Source organism: Phyllobates terribilis, unplaced genomic scaffold (assembly GCF_046119375.1).
Source record: "Phyllobates terribilis strain yellow unplaced genomic scaffold, ASM4611937v1 Scaffold_1__5_contigs__length_1240528914, whole genome shotgun sequence".
Lineage (NCBI taxonomy): Eukaryota > Metazoa > Chordata > Amphibia > Anura > Dendrobatidae > Phyllobates > Phyllobates terribilis.
In genome coordinates this window covers 609,945,518-609,964,142 of record NW_027362761.1, presented here as the reverse complement: position 1 = coordinate 609,964,142, position 18,625 = coordinate 609,945,518, and the positions used below count along the sequence as shown (strand labels likewise).

Genomic DNA, 18,625 nt, shown 5'->3' with positions numbered 1-18,625 from the left:
ACCCCTCCTCTGCTGTACATTACCAGCATCCTCTTATTAACCCCTCCTCTGTTGTACATTACCAGCATCCTCTTATTAACCCCTCCTCTGCTGTACAATACCAGCATTCTCTTATTAACCCCTCCGCTGCTGTACATTACCAGCATCCTCTTATTAACCCCTCCTCTGCTGTACATTACCAGCATCCTCCTATTAACCCCTCCTCTGCTGTACATGTCCAGCATCCTCTTATTAACCCCTCCCCTGCTGTACATTACCAGCATCCTCTTATTAACCCCTCCCCTGCTGTACATTACCAGCATCCTTATTAACCCCTCCCCTGCTGTACATTACCAGCATCCTCTTATTAACCCCTCCTCTGCTGTACATTACCCAGCATCCTCTTATTAACCCCTCTCCTGCTGTACATTACCAGCATCCTCTTATTAACCCCTCCTCTGCTGTACATTACCAGCATCCTCTAATTAACCCCTCCTCTGCTGTACATTACCCAGCATCCTCTTATTAACCCCTCCCCGCTGTACATTACCAGCATCCTCTTATTAACCCCACCTGCTGTACATTACCCAGCATCCTCTTATTAACCCCACCTGCTGTACATTACCCAGCATCCCCTTATTAACCCCTCTCCTGCTGTAGATTACTAGCATCCTCCTGTTAACCCCTCTCATGCTGTACATCACCCGCCTTTTACCAGTTTTCCTATAATCTGGTGATTCCTTCTCTTACAGTCCTGACCATGACCATGGATTTATCACAAAACATAAGAAACTTTGTGTGGTGTTGTCCTCTGTTATCAGCCACAGTGTTTCTCTAAAATCAATGGTGCGAACACACCCAGAAGGTGCAATCACCGGGGGGCACAGAGTCCGCGTTTCAGATTTTTATTGGACTTTATCAGGATGAAGTAAATGGTGGAAACAAAACAATTCCATTAAATAACGTTGTGACCGCGGCTCCACCGGAAGAAACCGCGGCAGTCGGCGGCATCGGGGGAAGAGTAATGTAAAGTGCAGGGGGAGGGATACAGACAGCGGGGGACGCAGCTCCCAGCACATAAATAGTTAATGACTCTATAGGATGAGAAAGAAGTGGAATAACAAAAAAGTCCCGACTCCAAACACAGCTGAAGCTGCAGGGAGGGAAGTCAGCAGATTAATCCCGCCCCCTGCTTTTCACTTCTTGTTCTGATCACATCATATGTCCTACTCCAGTCACATCCAGAGCTGCATTCATTTATCTGTTGATTTTCAGTTCGGGGCAGGATCCCCCATGGTCCTATAGACCACCGCTGCGGTGTCTGTGCCGAGTCGGCTCTGCTGTATTGCACTGCGGGAGTTATGGCCACGGCCACCGGTTGTATAAGACAAGCTTCAGCGCCGCAGATCAGAATGTAACTGGAGGGAAGAGTCGGATGTGAAAGCAGAACTGTGAATGCTGCTCTTGATGTCACTGGAGTAAAAGATGAGCTGTAACTGAGGATCAGCCGGAGAGAATTAAAATGATGGAGACGTGAGGTGTGCGGCCGCCGGCCGAGCTCTGCTGCATCACCGACATATTTCCATCCCCGCTGGACTCAACTGCACGAATTACGGATCCCCGGATGTGACGTCTGCAGGGGGCACTACCACTCCTGTGGGGCCGCCGTCCATCGCCCGCCAGCGATGAGCGCAAATCTCGTAGATCCGGTGAGAGGAACTACGGCAGCGAAAGCAGAGCGTCACAGGAGAGGACGAAGACCGGAGTAATGGCGGAGGTCAGCGGCGAAGGTCCAACACTGGGAACAGGACGAGAGATGGGAGAAGCGGCGGCAGAGGAACACGCGGCGTAAACAATGGCGGCTCCAGACAAGCGTCACTCAGATCGTGGCTTCACCTGCTGCGCGGCTTCTACCTGAGAGAGAACCTCGTCCCACATCACAAACTGCTTAGAGAGGAGGAGGGTCTGACACAAAGGGTTAAGGGGCATAAACCAGGGGGGTTACATAGGACTGCAGGTGACAACTACATTATCTGTACTCAGAGTGTTATCACTGTGTTATCTGTGGTGTTACATAGGACTGCAGGTGACATCTACTACATTATCTGTACTCAGTGAGTTATCACTGTTTTATCTGTTACATGGGACTGCAGACTCCCCCTCCTGACCCTGTAGGTAAAGGATACCATCTTGTTGTAGTCCTCCAGGAGCCTCTTGGTCTCGGCCGTCACCTCCTCGCTCTGGTCCTGTGGGGAGGAAGTTTAGATTGTGAACTTCCAGGTTAGAGAATGGTGGGAGTGATAACATTATGAGTGTGATTCAGTTGTGATCTGGGGGCAGATGATGGGAGTGATTGTACTTGCTGTGTGTTAGGTGTTATCCTCCAGTCTGTTCTCTGCAGAGCAACCGGCGACACATTATAAACCCCAGACAGGTAGATGCCCCCGTCCTCGGCTCGCACATTGCTGCCCCCGCTGGTTGCGGCTCGCACATTGCTGCCCCCGCTGGTCGCGGCTCGCACAATGCTGCCCCCGCTGGTCGCGGCTCGCACAATGCTGCCCCCACTGGTCGCGGCTCGCACATTGCTGCCCCCGCTGGTCGCGACTCGCACATTGCTGCCCCCGTCCTCCCATCTAAGTGCTGCACTTTCTAAACAGTTTTTAAGTCAGCGGAAAATAAAAAAGCCATAAAATTATCCCATAAACCGGATTATCTGGAGCGTCGGCGTCAGCACCACAGCAAACAAATCAATGATGGAGGAAGCCTAAACACCGGTGTGTAAGGGGCTGCAGCAGTAACCCTCGCACTGCCGGGGACACCAGGACGCTCCCAGCTCTGCAGCCGTAACCCTCGCACTGCCAGGGACACCAGGACGCTCCCAGCTCTGCAGCCGTAACCCTCGCACTGCCAGGGACACCAGGACGCTCCCAGCTCTGCTGCAGTAACCCTCAACACTGCCGGGGACACCAGGACGCTCCCAGCTCTGCAGCAGTAACCCTCGCACTGCCAGGGACACCAGGACGCTCCCAGCTCTGCAGCAGTAACCCTCGCACTGCCAGGGACACCAGGACGCTCCCAGCTCTGTAGCAGTAACCCTCGCACTGCCAGGGACACCAGGACGCTCCCAGCTCTGCAGCAGTAACCCTCGCACTGCCAGGGACACCAGGACGCTCCCAGCTCTGTAGCAGTAACCCTCGCACTGCCGGGGACACCAGGAAGCTCCCAGCTCTGTAGCAGTAACCCTCGCACTGCCGGGGACACCAGGACGCTCCCAGCTCTGCAGCAGTAACGCTCGCACTGCCGGGGACACCAGGACGCTCCGAGCTCTGCAGCAGTAACCCTCGCACTGCCGGGGACACCAGGACGCTCCCAGCTCTGCAGCAGTAACCCTCGCACTGCCGGGGACACCAGGACGCTCCCAGCTCTGCAGCAGTAACCCTCGCACTGCCGGGGACACCAGGACGCTCCCAGCTCTGCAGCAGTAACCCTCGCACTGCTGGGGACATCAGGACGCTCCCAGCTCAGTACAGGGCTCCAGAGATGAGGGGTGCAAGAGACTGACCACTGATAACGATCACCTCCCGAGATGCCATGCAGCACAGTGAACAGGAGAACTGTGCACGCAGCTTGGGATGTGACTAGAGGAGAAGACCTGAAGTCAGAAGACATCGAAGGACACCAACCTGCTGTTTTATGTGGATTTGGGACAGAGTCTGCAGCTTGGAGGCCAGAGCCGGCACCGCTGTGGAGACAGAGAGATGGGTCACAAAGCGTTCACCAGTCACCGGCCCCCGGGGGTCTCCGGTGTTATGCAACGTTGGAGGACTTTCCATCCACATTGTTCACAATTATAACCATAGGGCGTAAGTATCCGTCCTGTGAGCGCAGGGGGTGTATGGGACGGGCTCACAATACAGTAATGAAAAGCCGACATGTCTGGTGTCGATGCACCAGGAAAAGTCCAAACTATTAATTTAAACCGTGCATTAAATGGCAGAAAGAAAAAAGCGACAACAGTATTTTTTCAGTCGTTGTATCTCTACCTCCCAAATACACAGTAAGAAGCCATGAAAATATTGTTCGGACCCCAGAGAAGTCTTAATCTACAGCTCACCACTCAAAAATCCGCCCCTACCCCACAGCGCCGTCAATGAAAAAATAAAGTCACGGCTGTAGAATAATGGCGACCAAACCAACATTTATTTTTTTATTTTTTACAAAATTCTGACTTTTTTGAACCATTAAAATATGTATAAAAACCGCACAGAAGTCTGAAGCCGCCGAAACTGCACCGACCTCACGACGCGCGCCGGAAAAACAAAACCCAACACACAACCGAAGAGTCAGACTTTTATCACCCTTTCATCCCGCTTGGAGTTTTTTTCCCTGAGTACATTAATCAGTACAGGACGTATACGGTGAGGGGGACGGAAAAACAAAACACGAGGAAAAAATAAAATAAATCCCTGGTCATGAAGGGGTGAAAAGATCTTTCCTTGAAGTCAGTAAATAGAAATGTTCTTATCTGCTCCCAGAAAGCCGAGGAGCTGCACAGACCCGATCACACAGAGCCCAGGAGCTGCACAGACCTCACCAGCGCCGGACCCACGCCGGACCCTCACCTTTGATGTGCTCGCTGTCTAGGAGCGGCTGCAGGGAGTGGAGCTGCTCCAGCAGGGCGGCCTGGGATAGGATGTACGGCTCTTCTGCAGGGGAAGAGAGAAAGTCCTTTACTCCGGGCCAAAATCACCATCTGTACCGCAAACCCCCCCCACCCTCATATGTTCAAGATGAGCGTCCGTCATCATGGATGTCATTGTCGCCATACATCATACATGGCTGTTGATGACCAGGGGCTTGTCACCAACCGCGTGGTTGGAAACAATCAGGGAGAGCGTCAGCAATCACCTGCCAGAATGAACTCCAGCTTCATGGCGTCGGGGACAGCGATTCTGTCGATGTACTGAGGGTCCAGATACTTCATCAGATCATCGACTGTAAGGCAAAGTCTGGTCAGTGACAGGGGAAACGGACAAAGAACGACAAAACGTTTCTGTTACTTGCTGTCAAAAAGATCGCAGCCAGGGGGGGGAGGGGTCGTCACTGAGCCCACCCGCTGTTATTTTGGGAGCGAACATCTCTCTGCTGCCCCCTATCGCCTGGACGATTAACGGAGGAGGCCGCAGGCTGTCACCACTAACAGGCCGGTTATCGGGAAACTAACAGTGAGTTTATGGTATATACACTTCCGATCCCCACGCCTGCGATATGTGTATATACCGCTGTACAGTCAACTGCTAACTCCATGATAGCCCAAGTACTACTCGCTGACACCAGCAGTCGGGTTTTATACAGGCTGACTGGACACCTGGTTCTGGTAGCGTACAGAACAAAAGGAACAGAACTATTACATTTTATATTTAATCCAGAATGATAGGCAGTGTTTATAACAAATATGTCATAGAAAATATTAAAATCTCTGCAGCTTCTGTAGTGCGACATTCCCTCCCTCCCTTTTTCCTCTCACACCGATTTCCAGTAAGTAAACAAGAGCTTGCAATCTCCTAGACCAGGGGTCTCAAACACGCGGCCCGCGGGCCGCATGCGGCCCCTGAGGCTGCTTTATGCGGCCCGCAGGCACAGACCCCTTGACGATCCCGACCTGGTCCAGGAGGAGCCGCTGACAGCAGCGCTGAATTGCCACACAGAGACTGTTTCCCAGCACTGCATTTCCAATGGCAGCCGCTGACCAATCAGAGGCCAGCAGCTGATATCTGCGTGTCGGCGCAGCGAGTATGACGTCATTGCCATATGCAGATGTCAGCTGCTGGCCTCTGATTGGCCGGCGGCTGACATTGAAAATGCAGTGCTGGGAGACAGTCTCTGTGCGGCAATGCAGCGCTGCTGTCGGCGGCTCCTCCTGGACCAGGTCGGGATCGTCAAGGGGTCGGACTCTGTGGTGCCTGCGGGCCACATCTGCAGGAAGGCCGCCGAGGGAACGGAGGACAGGTGAGAATCATCTTTTTTTTTTTCTATTTTATGTGTGTGAAGAACAGCACAGGGGGCACATAGCCACAAGAGGGGACCTGGATGGGGCACAGAGCCACAAGATGGGGACCTGGATGGGGCACAGAGCCACAAGATGGGGACCTGGATGGGGCACAGAGCCACAGGATGGGGACCTGGATGGGGCACAGAGCCCCAAGATGGGGACCTGGATGAGGCACATTAGTACAAGATGGGCGCCAGGATGGGGCACATAGCCACAGGATGGGGACCTGGATGGGGCACATTAGTACAAGATGGGGACTTGGATGGGGAACATTACTACAAGATGTTTTCCATTATTACTATATGATGCTAATTGTAAGACAATATTACTGTATGTGGCCAATTGGGGGAAATAAAATTGTAAAAAAAATAAAAAATAAAATAAAGCATGAAAAAATATTGGGCACTAAAAATGCTGTTTTATATGTAAACTAAAGTAAACACAAAAAAGTGCACGTTTATTATCGCCACATCCATAACGACCCAAGCCATAAAAAAATAAACACGGCAAAAATGTTCAAAAGGTGTATACAAAAAAAATGGTATCACTAAAAATGTCACATTGAACAAAGAATGCGGCCCCCCAAATTCAAATTTTTTCCATGTGCGGCCCATATACCCAGCCGAGTTTGAGACCCCTGTCCTAGACAGACAATAGACTAATAAAAGTAGGAAATTGGATGCGAATGAACAGTGAACCATCTTAGCTAACATGCAAGAGCTCATTTGAGGACAAAAGACCCAGGCAATACTAACGAGGATGTCTATTGTGCATAGACAAAGAATTATAGTTGCAACAGGTAATTGAGACAGGGGAAGTCTTTTCAAAGAGTTGGACAGCAAAAGGGTACATGTGTCTACACATAATTAGCAAAGTGGAATGAGTATTGTCCCCAGGAAATGCCTCTTGATACTGGTTTCCTGCAACGGAAATGCTATACATTGGGCCGAAAAAAAATATGGAATATTGGAGTTATTATGAATCCGATAGTGATGGCCCATACACTTCCAGCATCAGGGCAAATCGGGGAAGAAGATGCAAATGTTTTCCTGACTGTAAGCCCTGCCTATAGGCCACAAATCGATAAAGAGCAAATTGCTGACAGCAGCAATGTCATGTTTAGTCTCTGGGTTACACCCCCCCCCCCCCCCCCCGCCCCAGTGATGACCTCACATGGGCCGGGTTGTAGAATGTACTCAGCCCTTCAGGATTTCATGAAATTCCCAACTTATGCGATAACTTCACTCCGGATGATCGCAGAAGTTTGAGATTGCCGCCATATTTTTTATTGGGATTTTACTGTTACCCAAAGACCAAAAATGACATGGCTGGTGTCAGTTATCTACGCACTATTGGAGCTTATAGGCAGGTGTTGCAGTTATATGCATATTCTTCCCCTATTCGCCCTGAAGCTGAAAATGTATGTCTCATCCCTATCGGATTTATACAAACTACAATATTCATAATTTTCTTTTGGTGTCTCGGCGTCTGCCAAAGATGTGTTTATGTATGGAATGTGCATCCTGGATGAAGAATAGCTATCTCTAAGAGGTGTTAGATATTCGCTTCATTCCATTCAAAACTTAAAGCGGCCTTTCCTGCCTATCCTATACATCTCAGTCTGTCACATAAAAGCCATCCTTGTTAGCACTTGGGCTTCAAAAGGACTTCCCGCATTTTAATTTCATACTTTTTTATGAGCATTGCACAAGTCTATTTGTAAGAGAGTGTCAGATAGATTGGCAGCCCTTGTCCTACAGCAAAAGAGTGAGGAGGGAGGTAGTGAAAGTCCCTTCACTACTGGCTGCAGAGATTTTAATATTTTTTAAGACTTGTTACAATGCGTCAGTGCAGGTAAAAGACGTCAATCTGGAGTCCGACCAGATATAATTGAAGCAAACCATCAGCTGTGAGAAATGTAGGACAGGATCTCAGCTTACGGATGTAATCGAGAATGATTTCAGTCACTGACAGGCACCAGAGGTCTTGGAAACATTGAGGAATGAAGTCCTGAATATGAGGCGGCTGCAGAACTTTCCGTTGTACATTTATAGGAACAGGCGCTTGTAATACACATCTCAGCCTGAGGGGGGCAGTAGCGCCTCACCGAAGGAGCAGAGCAGCGCTATGACAGGAGCCCCTGACATCCGGGGAAGGAAGAATATGGCCGCATTTCACTGTCCGTATTATGGCTGCAAGGAGCGGACCCCCGCAGCTCTACAGGGTCGAATAGTGCAGACCCCAGAGTCACAGTTGGGCTGCACGGGATCTGCAATGTGAAGAGTAGGGTCCCCCCGATCAGCCAGGTGTATGGGTCGCCCCCGCTACCGTGGGCCGCACGTGTCTACATCAGCCACTCACTCTTCTTGTACAGGGTCTTCACTCGCTCCCTCTTGCTGGCGATGTTTCCCAAACCGCCCTGGACTTTTATTAACCCATCTGTGACCTGCAACGTAAAAGTGATCAGAGTTTAATGGTAAAACCCAGAGGACGGCGGCAAAACCACCCAGAGGCCAGGGGGAGGGGGCAATACCACCCAGAGGCCGGGGGAAGGGGGGGGTGCAATACCACCCAGAGGCCGGGGGGGTGCAACACCACCCAGAGGCCAAGGTGGGGAGGGGGGGTGCAACACCACCCAGAGGCCGGGGGAAGGGGGGTGCAATACCACCCAGAGGCCAAGGTGGGGAGGGGGGGTGCAACACCACCCAGAGGCCAGGGGAAGGTGCAATACAACCCAGAGGCCGAGGGGGGGGTTGGGGGGATGCAACACCCACCCAGAGGCCAAGGGGGGGGAGGGGGCAACACCCACCCAGAGGCCAAGGGGGGGAGGGGGCAACACCCAGAGGCCAAGGGGGGGAGGGGGCAACACCCACCCAGAGGCCAAGGGGGGAGGGGGCAACACCCACCCAGAGGCCAAGGGGGGGAGGGGGCAACACCCACCCAGAGGCCAAGGGGGGGAGGGGGCAACACCCACCCAGAGGCCAAGGGGGGGAGGGGGCAACACCCACCCAGAGGCCAAGGGGGGGAGGGGGCAACACCCACCCAGAGGCCAAGGGGGGGAGGGGGCAACACCCACCCAGAGGCCAAGGGGGGGAGGGGGCAACACCCACCCAGAGGCCAAGGGGGGGAGGGGGCAACACCCACCCAGAGGCCAAGGGGGGAGGGGGCAACACCCACCCAGAGGCCAAGGGGGGGGAGGGGGCAACACCCACCCAGAGGCCAAGGGGGGGAGGGGGCAACACCCACCCAGAGGCCGGGGGGAGGGGGCAACACCCACCCAGAGGCCGGGGGGAGGAGGAAAACACCACCCAGAGGCCGGGGGGAGGGGACAACACCACCCAGAGGCCGGGGGAAGGGGGGGGTGCAATACCACCCAGAGGCCAAGGTGGGGAGGGGGGGTGCAACACCACCCAGAGGCCTGGGGAGGGGGCACCACCACCCAGAGGCCGGGGGAAGGTGCAATACCACCCAGAGGACGAGGTGGGGGAGGGTTGGGGGGGTGCAACACCACCCAGAGGCCAAGGAGGGGGTGCAACACTGCCACCCAGAGGCCGGGGGAGAGGGGGGGGGGGAGAGGGGGCAACACCCACCCGGGGGATGGGGGGGAGGGGGCAACACCCACCCGGGGGATGGGGGGGGGGGAGAGGGGGCAACACCCACCCGGGGGATAGGGGGGGGGGGAGAGGGGGCAACACCCACCCGGGGGATGGGGGGGGGGGAGAGGGGGCAACACCCACCCGGGGGATGGGGGGGAGAGGGGGCAACACCCACCCGGGGGATGGGGGGGGAGAGGGGGCAACACCCACCCGGGGGATGGGGGGGGGAGAGGGGGCAACACCCACCCGGGGGATGGGGGGGGGAGAGGGGGCAACACCCACCCAGAGGCCAAGGGGGGGGAGGGGGCAACACCCACCCAGAGGCCAAGGGGGGGGAGGGGGCAACACCCACCCAGAGGCCGGGGGGAGGGGGCAACACCCACCCAGAGGCCGGGGGGAGGGGGCAACACCCACCCAGAGGCCGGGGGGAGGGGGCAACACCCACCCAGAGGCCGGGGGGAGGGGGCAACACCCACCCAGAGGCCGGGGGGAGGGGGCAACACCCACCCAGAGGCCGGGGGGAGGGGGCAACACCCACCCAGAGGCCGGGGGGAGGGGGCAACACCCACCCAGAGGCCGGGGGGAGGGGGCAACACCCACCCAGAGGCCGGGGGGAGGGGGCAACACCCACCCAGAGGCCGGGGGGAGGGGACAACACCACCCAGAGGCCGGGGGGAGGGGACAACACCACCCAGAGGCCGGGGGAAGGGGGGGGTGCAATACCACCCAGGGGGATGGGGGGGGGAAGAGGGGGCAACACCCACCCGGGGGATGGGGGGGGGAGGGGGCAACACCCACCCGGGGGATGGGGGGAGAGGGGGCAACACCCACCCAGAGGCCGGGGGATGGGGGGAGAGGGGGCAACACCCACCCAGAGGCCGGTGGATGGGGATGGGGGGAGAGGGGGCAACACCCACCCAGAGGCCGGGGGATGGGGGGAGAGGGGGCAACACCCACCCAGAGGCCGGGGGATGGGGGGAGAGGGGGCAACACCCACCCAGAGGCCGGGGGATGGGGGGAGAGGGGGCAACACCCACCCAGAGGCCGGGAGAGGGGAAGGAGGGGGCAACACCCACCCAGAGGCCGGGAGAGGGGAAGGAGGGGGCAACACCACCCAGAGGCCGGGAGAGGGGAAGGAGGGGGCAACACCACCCAGAGGCCGGGAGAGGGGAAGGAGGGGGCAACACCACCCAGAGGCCGGGAGAGGGGAAGGAGGGGGCAACACCACCCAGAGGCCGGGAGAGGGGAAGGAGGGGGCAACACCACCCAGAGGCCGGGAGAGGGGAAGGAGGGGGCAACACCACCCAGAGGCCGGGAGAGGGGAAGGAGGGGGCAACACCACCCAGAGGCCGGGAGAGGGGAAGGAGGGGGCAACACCACCCAGAGGCCGGGAGAGGGGAAGGAGGGGGCAACACCACCCAGAGGCAGGGGAGGGGAAGGAGGGGGCAACACCACCCAGAGGCCGGGGGAGGGGAAGGAGGGGGCAACACCACCCAGAGGCCGGGGGAGGAGGCAATACCACCCAGAGGCCGGGGGAGGGGGAAGGAGGGGGAAACACCACCCAGAGGCCGGGGGGGGGAAGGTGGGGGCAAAACCACCCAGAGGCCGGGGGAGGGAAAGGAGGGGGCAACACCACCCAGAGGTCGGGGGAGGGGAAGGAGGGGGCAACACCACCCAGAGGCCGGGGGGGGGGAGGGGGCAACACCACCCAGAGGCCGGGGGGGGGGAGGGGGCAACACCACCCAGAGGCCGGGGGGGGGGAAGGAGGGGGCAACACCACCCAGAGGCCCGGGGGAGGGGAAGGAGGGGGCAACACCACCCAGAGGCCGGGGGAGGGGAAGGAGGGGGCAACACCACCCAGAGGCGGGGGAGGGAGGGAAAGCAACCCCGAGGCCGGCGGGGGGGTATGGCAGCACCACCCAAAGGCCGGGAGAGGGGAAGGAGGGGGTAACACCACCCAGAGGCCAGGAAAGGGGAAGGAGGGGGCAACACCACCCAGAGGCCAGGAAAGGGGAAGGAGGGGGCAACACCACCCAGAGGCCGGGAGAGGAGAAGGAGGGGGCAACACCACCCAGAGGCCGGGAGAGGGGAAGGAGGGGGCAACACCACCCAGAGGCCGGGAGAGGGGAAGGAGAGGGCAACACCACCCAGAGTCCAGGAAAGGGGAAGGAGGGGGCAACACCACCATGAGGCCGGGAGAGGGAAAGGAGGGGGCAACACCACCCAGAGGCCGGGAAGGGAGGGAAAGCAACCCAGAGGCCGGAGGGGGGGTATGGCAGCACCACCCAAAGGCCGGGAGAGGGGAAGGAGGGGGCAACACCACCCAGAGGCCGGGAAAGGGGAAGGAGGGGGCAACACCACCCAGAGGCCGGGAAAGGGGAAGGAGGGGGCAACACCACCCAGAGGCCGGGAGAGGGGAAGGAGGGGGCAACACCACCCAGAGGCCGGGAAAGGGGAAGGAGGGGGCAACACCACCCAGAGGCCGGGAGAGGGGAAGGAGGGGGCAACACCACCCAGAGGCCGGGAGAGGGGAAGGAGGGGGCAACACCACCCAGAGGCCGGGGGAGGGGAAGGAGGGGGCAACACCACCCAGAGGCCGGGGGAGGGGAAGGAGGGGGCAACATCACCCTTAGGCCGGGGGAGGGGAAGGAGGGGGCAACATCACCCTTAGGCCGGGGGAGGGGAAGGAGGGGGCAACATCACCCTTAGGCCGGGGGAGGGGAAGGAGGGGGCAACATCACCCTTAGGCCGGGGGAGGGGAAGGAGGGGGCAACATCACCCTTAGGCCGGGGGAGGGGAAGGAGGGGGCAACATCACCCTTAGGCCGGGGGAGGGGAAGGAGGGGGCAACATCACCCTTAGGCCGGGGGAGGGGAAGGAGGGGGCAACATCACCCTTAGGCCGGGGGAGGGGAAGGAGGGGGCAACATCACCCTTAGGCCGGGGGAGGGGAAGGAGGGGGCAACATCACCCTTAGGCCGGGGGAGGGGAAGGAGGGGGCAACATCACCCTTAGGCCGGGGGAGGGGGCAACATCACCCTTAGGCCGGGGGAGGGGGCAACATCACCCTTAGGCCGGGGGAGGGGGCAACATCACCCTTAGGCCGGGGGAGGGGGCAACATCACCCTTAGGCCGGGGGAGGGGGCAACATCACCCTTAGGCCGGGGGAGGGGGCAACATCACCCTTAGGCCGGGGGAGGGGGCAACATCACCCTTAGGCCGGGGGAGGGGGCAACATCACCCTTAGGCCGGGGGAGGGGGCAACATCACCCTTAGGCCGGGGGAGGGGGCAACATCACCCTTAGGCCGGGGGAGGGGGCAACATCACCCTTAGGCCGGGGGAGGGGGCAACATCACCCTTAGGCCGGGGGAGGGGGCAACATCACCCTTAGGCCGGGGGAGGGGGCAACATCACCCTTAGGCCGGGGGAGGGGGCAACATCACCCTTAGGCCGGGGGAGGGGGCAACATCACCCTTAGGCCGGGGGAGGGGGCAACATCACCCTTAGGCCGGGGGAGGGGGCAACATCACCCTTAGGCCGGGGGAGGGGGCAACATCACCCTTAGGCCGGGGGAGGGGGCAACATCACCCTTAGGCCGGGGGAGGGGGCAACATCACCCTTAGGCCGGGGGAGGGGGCAACATCACCCTTAGGCCGGGGGAGGGGGCAACATCACCCTTAGGCCGGGGGAGGGGGCAACATCACCCTTAGGCCGGGGGAGGGGGCAACATCACCCTTAGGCCGGGGGAGGGGGCAACATCACCCTTAGGCCGGGGGAGGGGGCAACATCACCCTTAGGCCGGGGGAGGGGGCAACATCACCCTTAGGCCGGGGGAGGGGGCAACATCACCCTTAGGCCGGGGGAGGGGGCAACATCACCCTTAGGCCGGGGGAGGGGGCAACATCACCCTTAGGCCGGGGGAGGGGGCAACATCACCCTTAGGCCGGGGGAGGGGAAGGAGGGGGCAACATCACCCTTAGGCCGGGGGAGGGGAAGGAGGGGGCAACATCACCCTTAGGCCGGGGGAGGGGAAGGAGGGGGCAACATCACCCTTAGGCCGGGGGAGGGGAAGGAGGGGGCAACATCACCCTTAGGCCGGGGGAGGGGAAGGAGGGGGCAACATCACCCTTAGGCCGGGGGAGGGGAAGGAGGGGGCAACATCACCCTTAGGCCGGGGGAGGGGAAGGAGGGGGCAACATCACCCTTAGGCCGGGGGAGGGGAAGGAGGGGGCAACATCACCCTTAGGCCGGGGGAGGGGAAGGAGGGGGCAACATCACCCTTAGGCCGGGGGAGGGGAAGGAGGGGGCAACATCACCCTTAGGCCGGGGGAGGGGAAGGAGGGGGCAACATCACCCTTAGGCCGGGGGAGGGGAAGGAGGGGGCAACATCACCCTTAGGCCGGGGGAGGGGAAGGAGGGGGCAACATCACCCTTAGGCCGGGGGAGGGGAAGGAGGGGGCAACATCACCCTTAGGCCGGGGGAGGGGAAGGAGGGGGCAACATCACCCTTAGGCCGGGGGAGGGGAAGGAGGGGGCAACATCACCCTTAGGCCGGGGGAGGGGAAGGAGGGGGCAACATCACCCTTAGGCCGGGGGAGGGGAAGGAGGGGGCAACATCACCCTTAGGCCGGGGGAGGGGAAGGAGGGGGCAACATCACCCTTAGGCCGGGGGAGGGGAAGGAGGGGGCAACATCACCCTTAGGCCGGGGGAGGGGAAGGAGGGGGCAACATCACCCTTAGGCCGGGGGAGGGGAAGGAGGGGGCAACATCACCCTTAGGCCGGGGGAGGGGAAGGAGGGGGCAACATCACCCTTAGGCCGGGGGAGGGGAAGGAGGGGGCAACATCACCCTTAGGCCGGGGGAGGGGAAGGAGGGGGCAACATCACCCTTAGGCCGGGGGAGGGGAAGGAGGGGGCAACATCACCCTTAGGCCGGGGGAGGGGAAGGAGGGGGCAACATCACCCTTAGGCCGGGGGAGGGGAAGGAGGGGGCAACATCACCCTTAGGCCGGGGGAGGGGAAGGAGGGGGCAACATCACCCTTAGGCCGGGGGAGGGGAAGGAGGGGGCAACATCACCCTTAGGCCGGGGGAGGGGAAGGAGGGGGCAACATCACCCTTAGGCCGGGGGAGGGGAAGGAGGGGGCAACATCACCCTTAGGCCGGGGGAGGGGAAGGAGGGGGCAACATCACCCAGAGGCCGAGGGAGGGGAAGGAGGGGGCAACATCACCCAGAGGCCGGGGGAGGGGAAGGAGGGGGCAACATCACCCAGAGGCCGGGGGAGGGGAAGGAGGGGGCAACATCACCCAGAGGCCGGGGGAGGGGAAGGAGGGGGCAACATCACCCAGAGGCCGGGGGAGGGGAAGGAGGGGGCAATACCACCCAGAGGCCGGGGGAGGGGAAGGAGGGGGCAATACCACCCAGAGGCCGGGGGAGGGGAAGGAGGGGGCAATACCACCCAGAGGCCGGGGGAGGGGAAGGAGGGGGCAATATCACCCAGAGGCCGGGGGAGGGGAAGGAGGGGGCAATACCACCCAGAGGCCGGGTGAGGGGAAGGAGGGGGCAACACCACCCAGAGGCCGGGGAAGGGGAAGAAGGGGGCAACACCATCCAGAGGTCGGGGAAGGGGAAGGAGGGGGCAACACCACCCAGAGGTCGGGGAAGGGGAAGGAGGGGGCAACACCACCCAGAGGTCGGGGAAGGAGGGGGCAACACCACCCAGAGGCTGAGGGAGGGGGCAACACCACCCAGAGGCCGGGGGAGGGGAAGGAGAGGGCAACACCACCCAGAGGCCGGGGGAGGGAGGGAAAGAAACCCAGAGGCCGGCGGGGGGTATGGAAAAGCAACCCAGAGGCCGGTGTCAGAAGGGAGGGGAGGTGGGGCACAGGAAGGGGGAGACACAAGGTAAAGGGTGAGATCTGGGAAAAAGGATAAAGGTGGAGACGCGGGGCCAAAAGATGGCAGAGGCACAGGGTAAGATCAGGGGAAAAGGGGGGGGGGGCCAAAAGGGGGGCGACAGCCGCGCGGGAGGGGGGCAAAAGAGGCGGGAGCGACAGACGTGTGGAGGGGGAGCCAAAGGAGGGTCGAGAGCCACACGCGTGGGAGGAAGCCAAAAGGGGGGCGGGCAAAAGGGGGGGACGCGTCTGACTGCAGCTCCTTATCTCCCTTCTGAATGAACAGTCGAGTTATGCTTTGAAGATTGTAGACAATGTTCAGAAGAAGAGAGATAAGAGTCACCGACCGGAGAAGGCGCTCACTGACACGTCACATTTCACTCATTCTGCAGTCTATGTACTGTGATATATAGAGGATGGATAACAGTATTTAGATAAAAAAATACATTTGCTTGTAACCACCTTCAAGCTGATGATGAATTTGAGCTCTGGATCCAATGTTATGTGACGGCCGAGTGGAGAGCACACAGTGACCGGCTGCGGGTGATTAGGTCAAATAGAGATCGGTGGATGAGGGTGCTAATATCACGCGGTGAACAGGGAGCGCCGATGGAGAAGTCACGGATTGATCGCTGGGCGTCGGCAGCGAAGTTACGGGTCGATCGATGGGCACCGATGGTGAAGTCACGGGTTGATCGCTGGGTGCCGATTTCACACCGTAAACGGGCTGCACAGGTAATGATGTCACATGGTGACTGGCTTGTGATGATAAACGACAAACAGCGGCTGGCAAAATTCCACAATGGCAGATGACCACATCTGGCAAAGTCCGGAGGTGGCCAGAGGATTGCGATGTCCCGAGGTGGCCAGGGAATGGTGACATCCCGCCGCGGTCAGCGGAAAGCAACGTTCCGTGGTGTCCAGTGGAAGGTGACGCCCCGTGGCGGCCAGCGAATGGTGACACCCCGCGGCGGTCAGCGGAAAGCAACGCTCCGTGGTGTCCAGTGGAAGGCGATATCCCGCGGCGAGTGATGGAAGGTGACCGCCCGCGATGACAGGCGGGCGCGGCTGGCGACGCCACACAGCGACAGGCGGGCGCGGCTGGCGACGCCACACAGCGACAGGCGGGCGCGGCTGGCGACGCCACACAGCGACAGGCGGGCGCGGCTGGCGACGCCACACAGCGACAGGCGGGCGCGGCTGGCGACGCCACACAGCGACAGGCGGGCGCGGCTGGCGACGCCACACACCGACAGGCGGGCGCGGCTGGCGACGCCACACACCGACAGGCGGGCGCGGCTGGCGACGCCACACACCGACAGGCGGGCGCGGCTGGCGACGCCACACACCGACAGGCGGGCGCGGCTGGCGACGCCACACAACAGACAGGCGATGCCACACAGCAGCAGCCGGGTGCAGCTTGAGACGTCACACAGCCGCGAGAAGATGGCAGCATCTTACTGCAGCAAGTGACATCAAACAGGGACAGGGAGAGGCAACACTCTGTGACTGAAGGGATTGGGTAATTACAACATTTGGTGCCCAGTTGGTATGGGTGGTTGTCTCTGTGGGCGCAGGTGGGGGACGACCCTCGGTGGGCGCAGGTGGGGGACGACCCTCGGTGGGCGCAGGTGGGGGACGACCCTCGGTGGGCGCAGGTGGGGGACGACCCTCGGTGGGCGCAGGTGGGGGACGACCCTCGGTGGGCGCAGGTGGGGGACGACCCTCGGTGGGCGCAGGTGGGGGACGACCCTCGGTGGGCGCAGGTGGGGGACGACCCTCGGTGGGCGCAGGTGGGGGAAGACCCTCGGTGGGCGCAGGTGGGGGACGACCCTCGGTGGGCGCAGGTGGGGGACGACCCTCGGTGGGCGCAGGTGGGGGACGACCCTCGGTGGGCGCAGGTGGGGACGACCCTCGGTGGGCGCAGGTGGGGACGACCCTCGGTGACCGGTGGGCGCAGGTGGGGACGACCCTCGGTGACCGGTGGGCGCAGGTGGGGACGACCCTCGGTGACCGGTGGGCGCAGGTGGGGACGACCCTCGGTGACCGGTGGGCGCAGGTGGGGACGACCCTCGGTGACCGGTGGGCGCAGGTGGGGACGACCCTCGGTGACCGGTGGGCGCAGGTGGGGACGACTCTCGGTGACCGGTGGGCGCAGGCGGGGACGACCCTCGGTGACCGGTGGGCGCAGGCGGGGACGACCCTCGGTGACCGGTGGGCGCAGGCGGGGACGACCCTCGGTGACCGGTGGGCTCAGGCGGGGACGACCCTCGGTGACCGGTGGGCGCAGGCGGTGATGACGCTCGGTGACCGGTGGGCGCAGGCGGTGACGACGCTCGGTGACCGGTGGGCGCAGGTGGTGATGACGACGATCGGTGACCGGTGGGCGCAGGTGGTGACGACCCTTGTAGACTGGTGGGCGCAGGTGGTGACGACGCTCGGTGACCGGTGGGCGCAGGTGGTGACGAAGATCGGTGACCGGTGGGCGCAGGTGGTGACGACCCTTGGAGACTGGTGGGTGGGGCGCAGGTGCTGACGTCACACATCGCGTCGGTTGTTCCGTCTGCTGAGGCGCCCGTGACACACCAGTATTATTTACTCCCATGAGCCTCAGCGCAGGACGTGAACACTACAAGTGTCAGCATCTTGTACCGGTACACACCTTCCTCGTGTGAGCCCCGCTCTTCCCGTACAGCCGCAACTCCAGCTCCTGCACCCGGCTCTGCAGCTCTCGCAGCTCCGCCATCACTGTCACTCTACAACTTCCGGGAAAAACAGGAAGTGCGTCACCTCCAAAACAGGAGGTGACGTCACCGCTGCTGAGACGAGACACGTGCCGGATAGTTACAGGAGCGTGTATAGATCGGAGTTGATCCTTTGTGCTCCTAATTAGTCTCCTCTCTAGACGGACACTGCTGAGGGAGGAGATCGGAGTTGCCTTAGTGATCGCCTCCGCAGTAGACAGTTCAGCACTGACACCACTAGATGGCGCTGCTCCCGGCTCCTCATACATTCTGCTGTAGACAGTGCAGCGCTGCCACCACTAGATGGCGCTGCTCCCGGCTCCTCATACACACTGCTGTAGACAGTTCAGCACTGCCAACACT

At 60.5% G+C, this 18,625-nt stretch overlaps 1 protein-coding gene across 2 annotated transcripts; it reads right to left on the bottom strand.

The window, feature by feature from the left end:
• Nucleotides 1–868: 868 nt before the first annotated feature.
• DCTN3 (dynactin subunit 3) lies at nucleotides 869–18,331 on the bottom strand. 2 transcript variants are annotated; one of them, XM_073683246.1, is made up of 7 exons: nucleotides 18,181–18,331; nucleotides 8,393–8,477; nucleotides 4,888–4,974; nucleotides 4,602–4,685; nucleotides 3,663–3,721; nucleotides 2,166–2,225; nucleotides 869–1,944 (listed from the first exon to the last, which is right to left on the bottom strand). In XM_073683246.1, the coding sequence occupies exons 1-7, from the start codon at nucleotides 18,262–18,264 to the stop codon at nucleotides 1,855–1,857; spliced, it is 549 nt and encodes a 182-aa protein (XP_073539347.1). In that variant the 5' UTR covers nucleotides 18,265–18,331; the 3' UTR covers nucleotides 869–1,854. The 2 variants fall into 2 exon arrangements, with proteins under 2 accessions (XP_073539347.1, XP_073539353.1); XM_073683252.1 differs by lacking the exon at nucleotides 4,888–4,974.
• Between the last annotated feature and the right edge of the window lie 294 nt (nucleotides 18,332–18,625).

Bases quoted from the DNA above. Each gene is read 5' to 3' on its own strand.
- DCTN3 (XM_073683246.1), bottom strand. From the start codon at position 18,264: ATGGCGGAGCTGCGAGAGCTGCAGAGCCGGGTGCAGGAGCTGGAGTTG. The intron at 2,226-3,662 runs GTTGGTGTCCTT...TCCTCCCCACAG, and splicing joins AAATCCACATAAAACAGCAG to GACCAGAGCGAGGAGGTGAC. The intron at 1,945-2,165 runs GTATCCTTTACC...CCTTTGTGTCAG, and splicing joins TGGAGGACTACAACAAGATG to ACCCTCCTCCTCTCTAAGCA.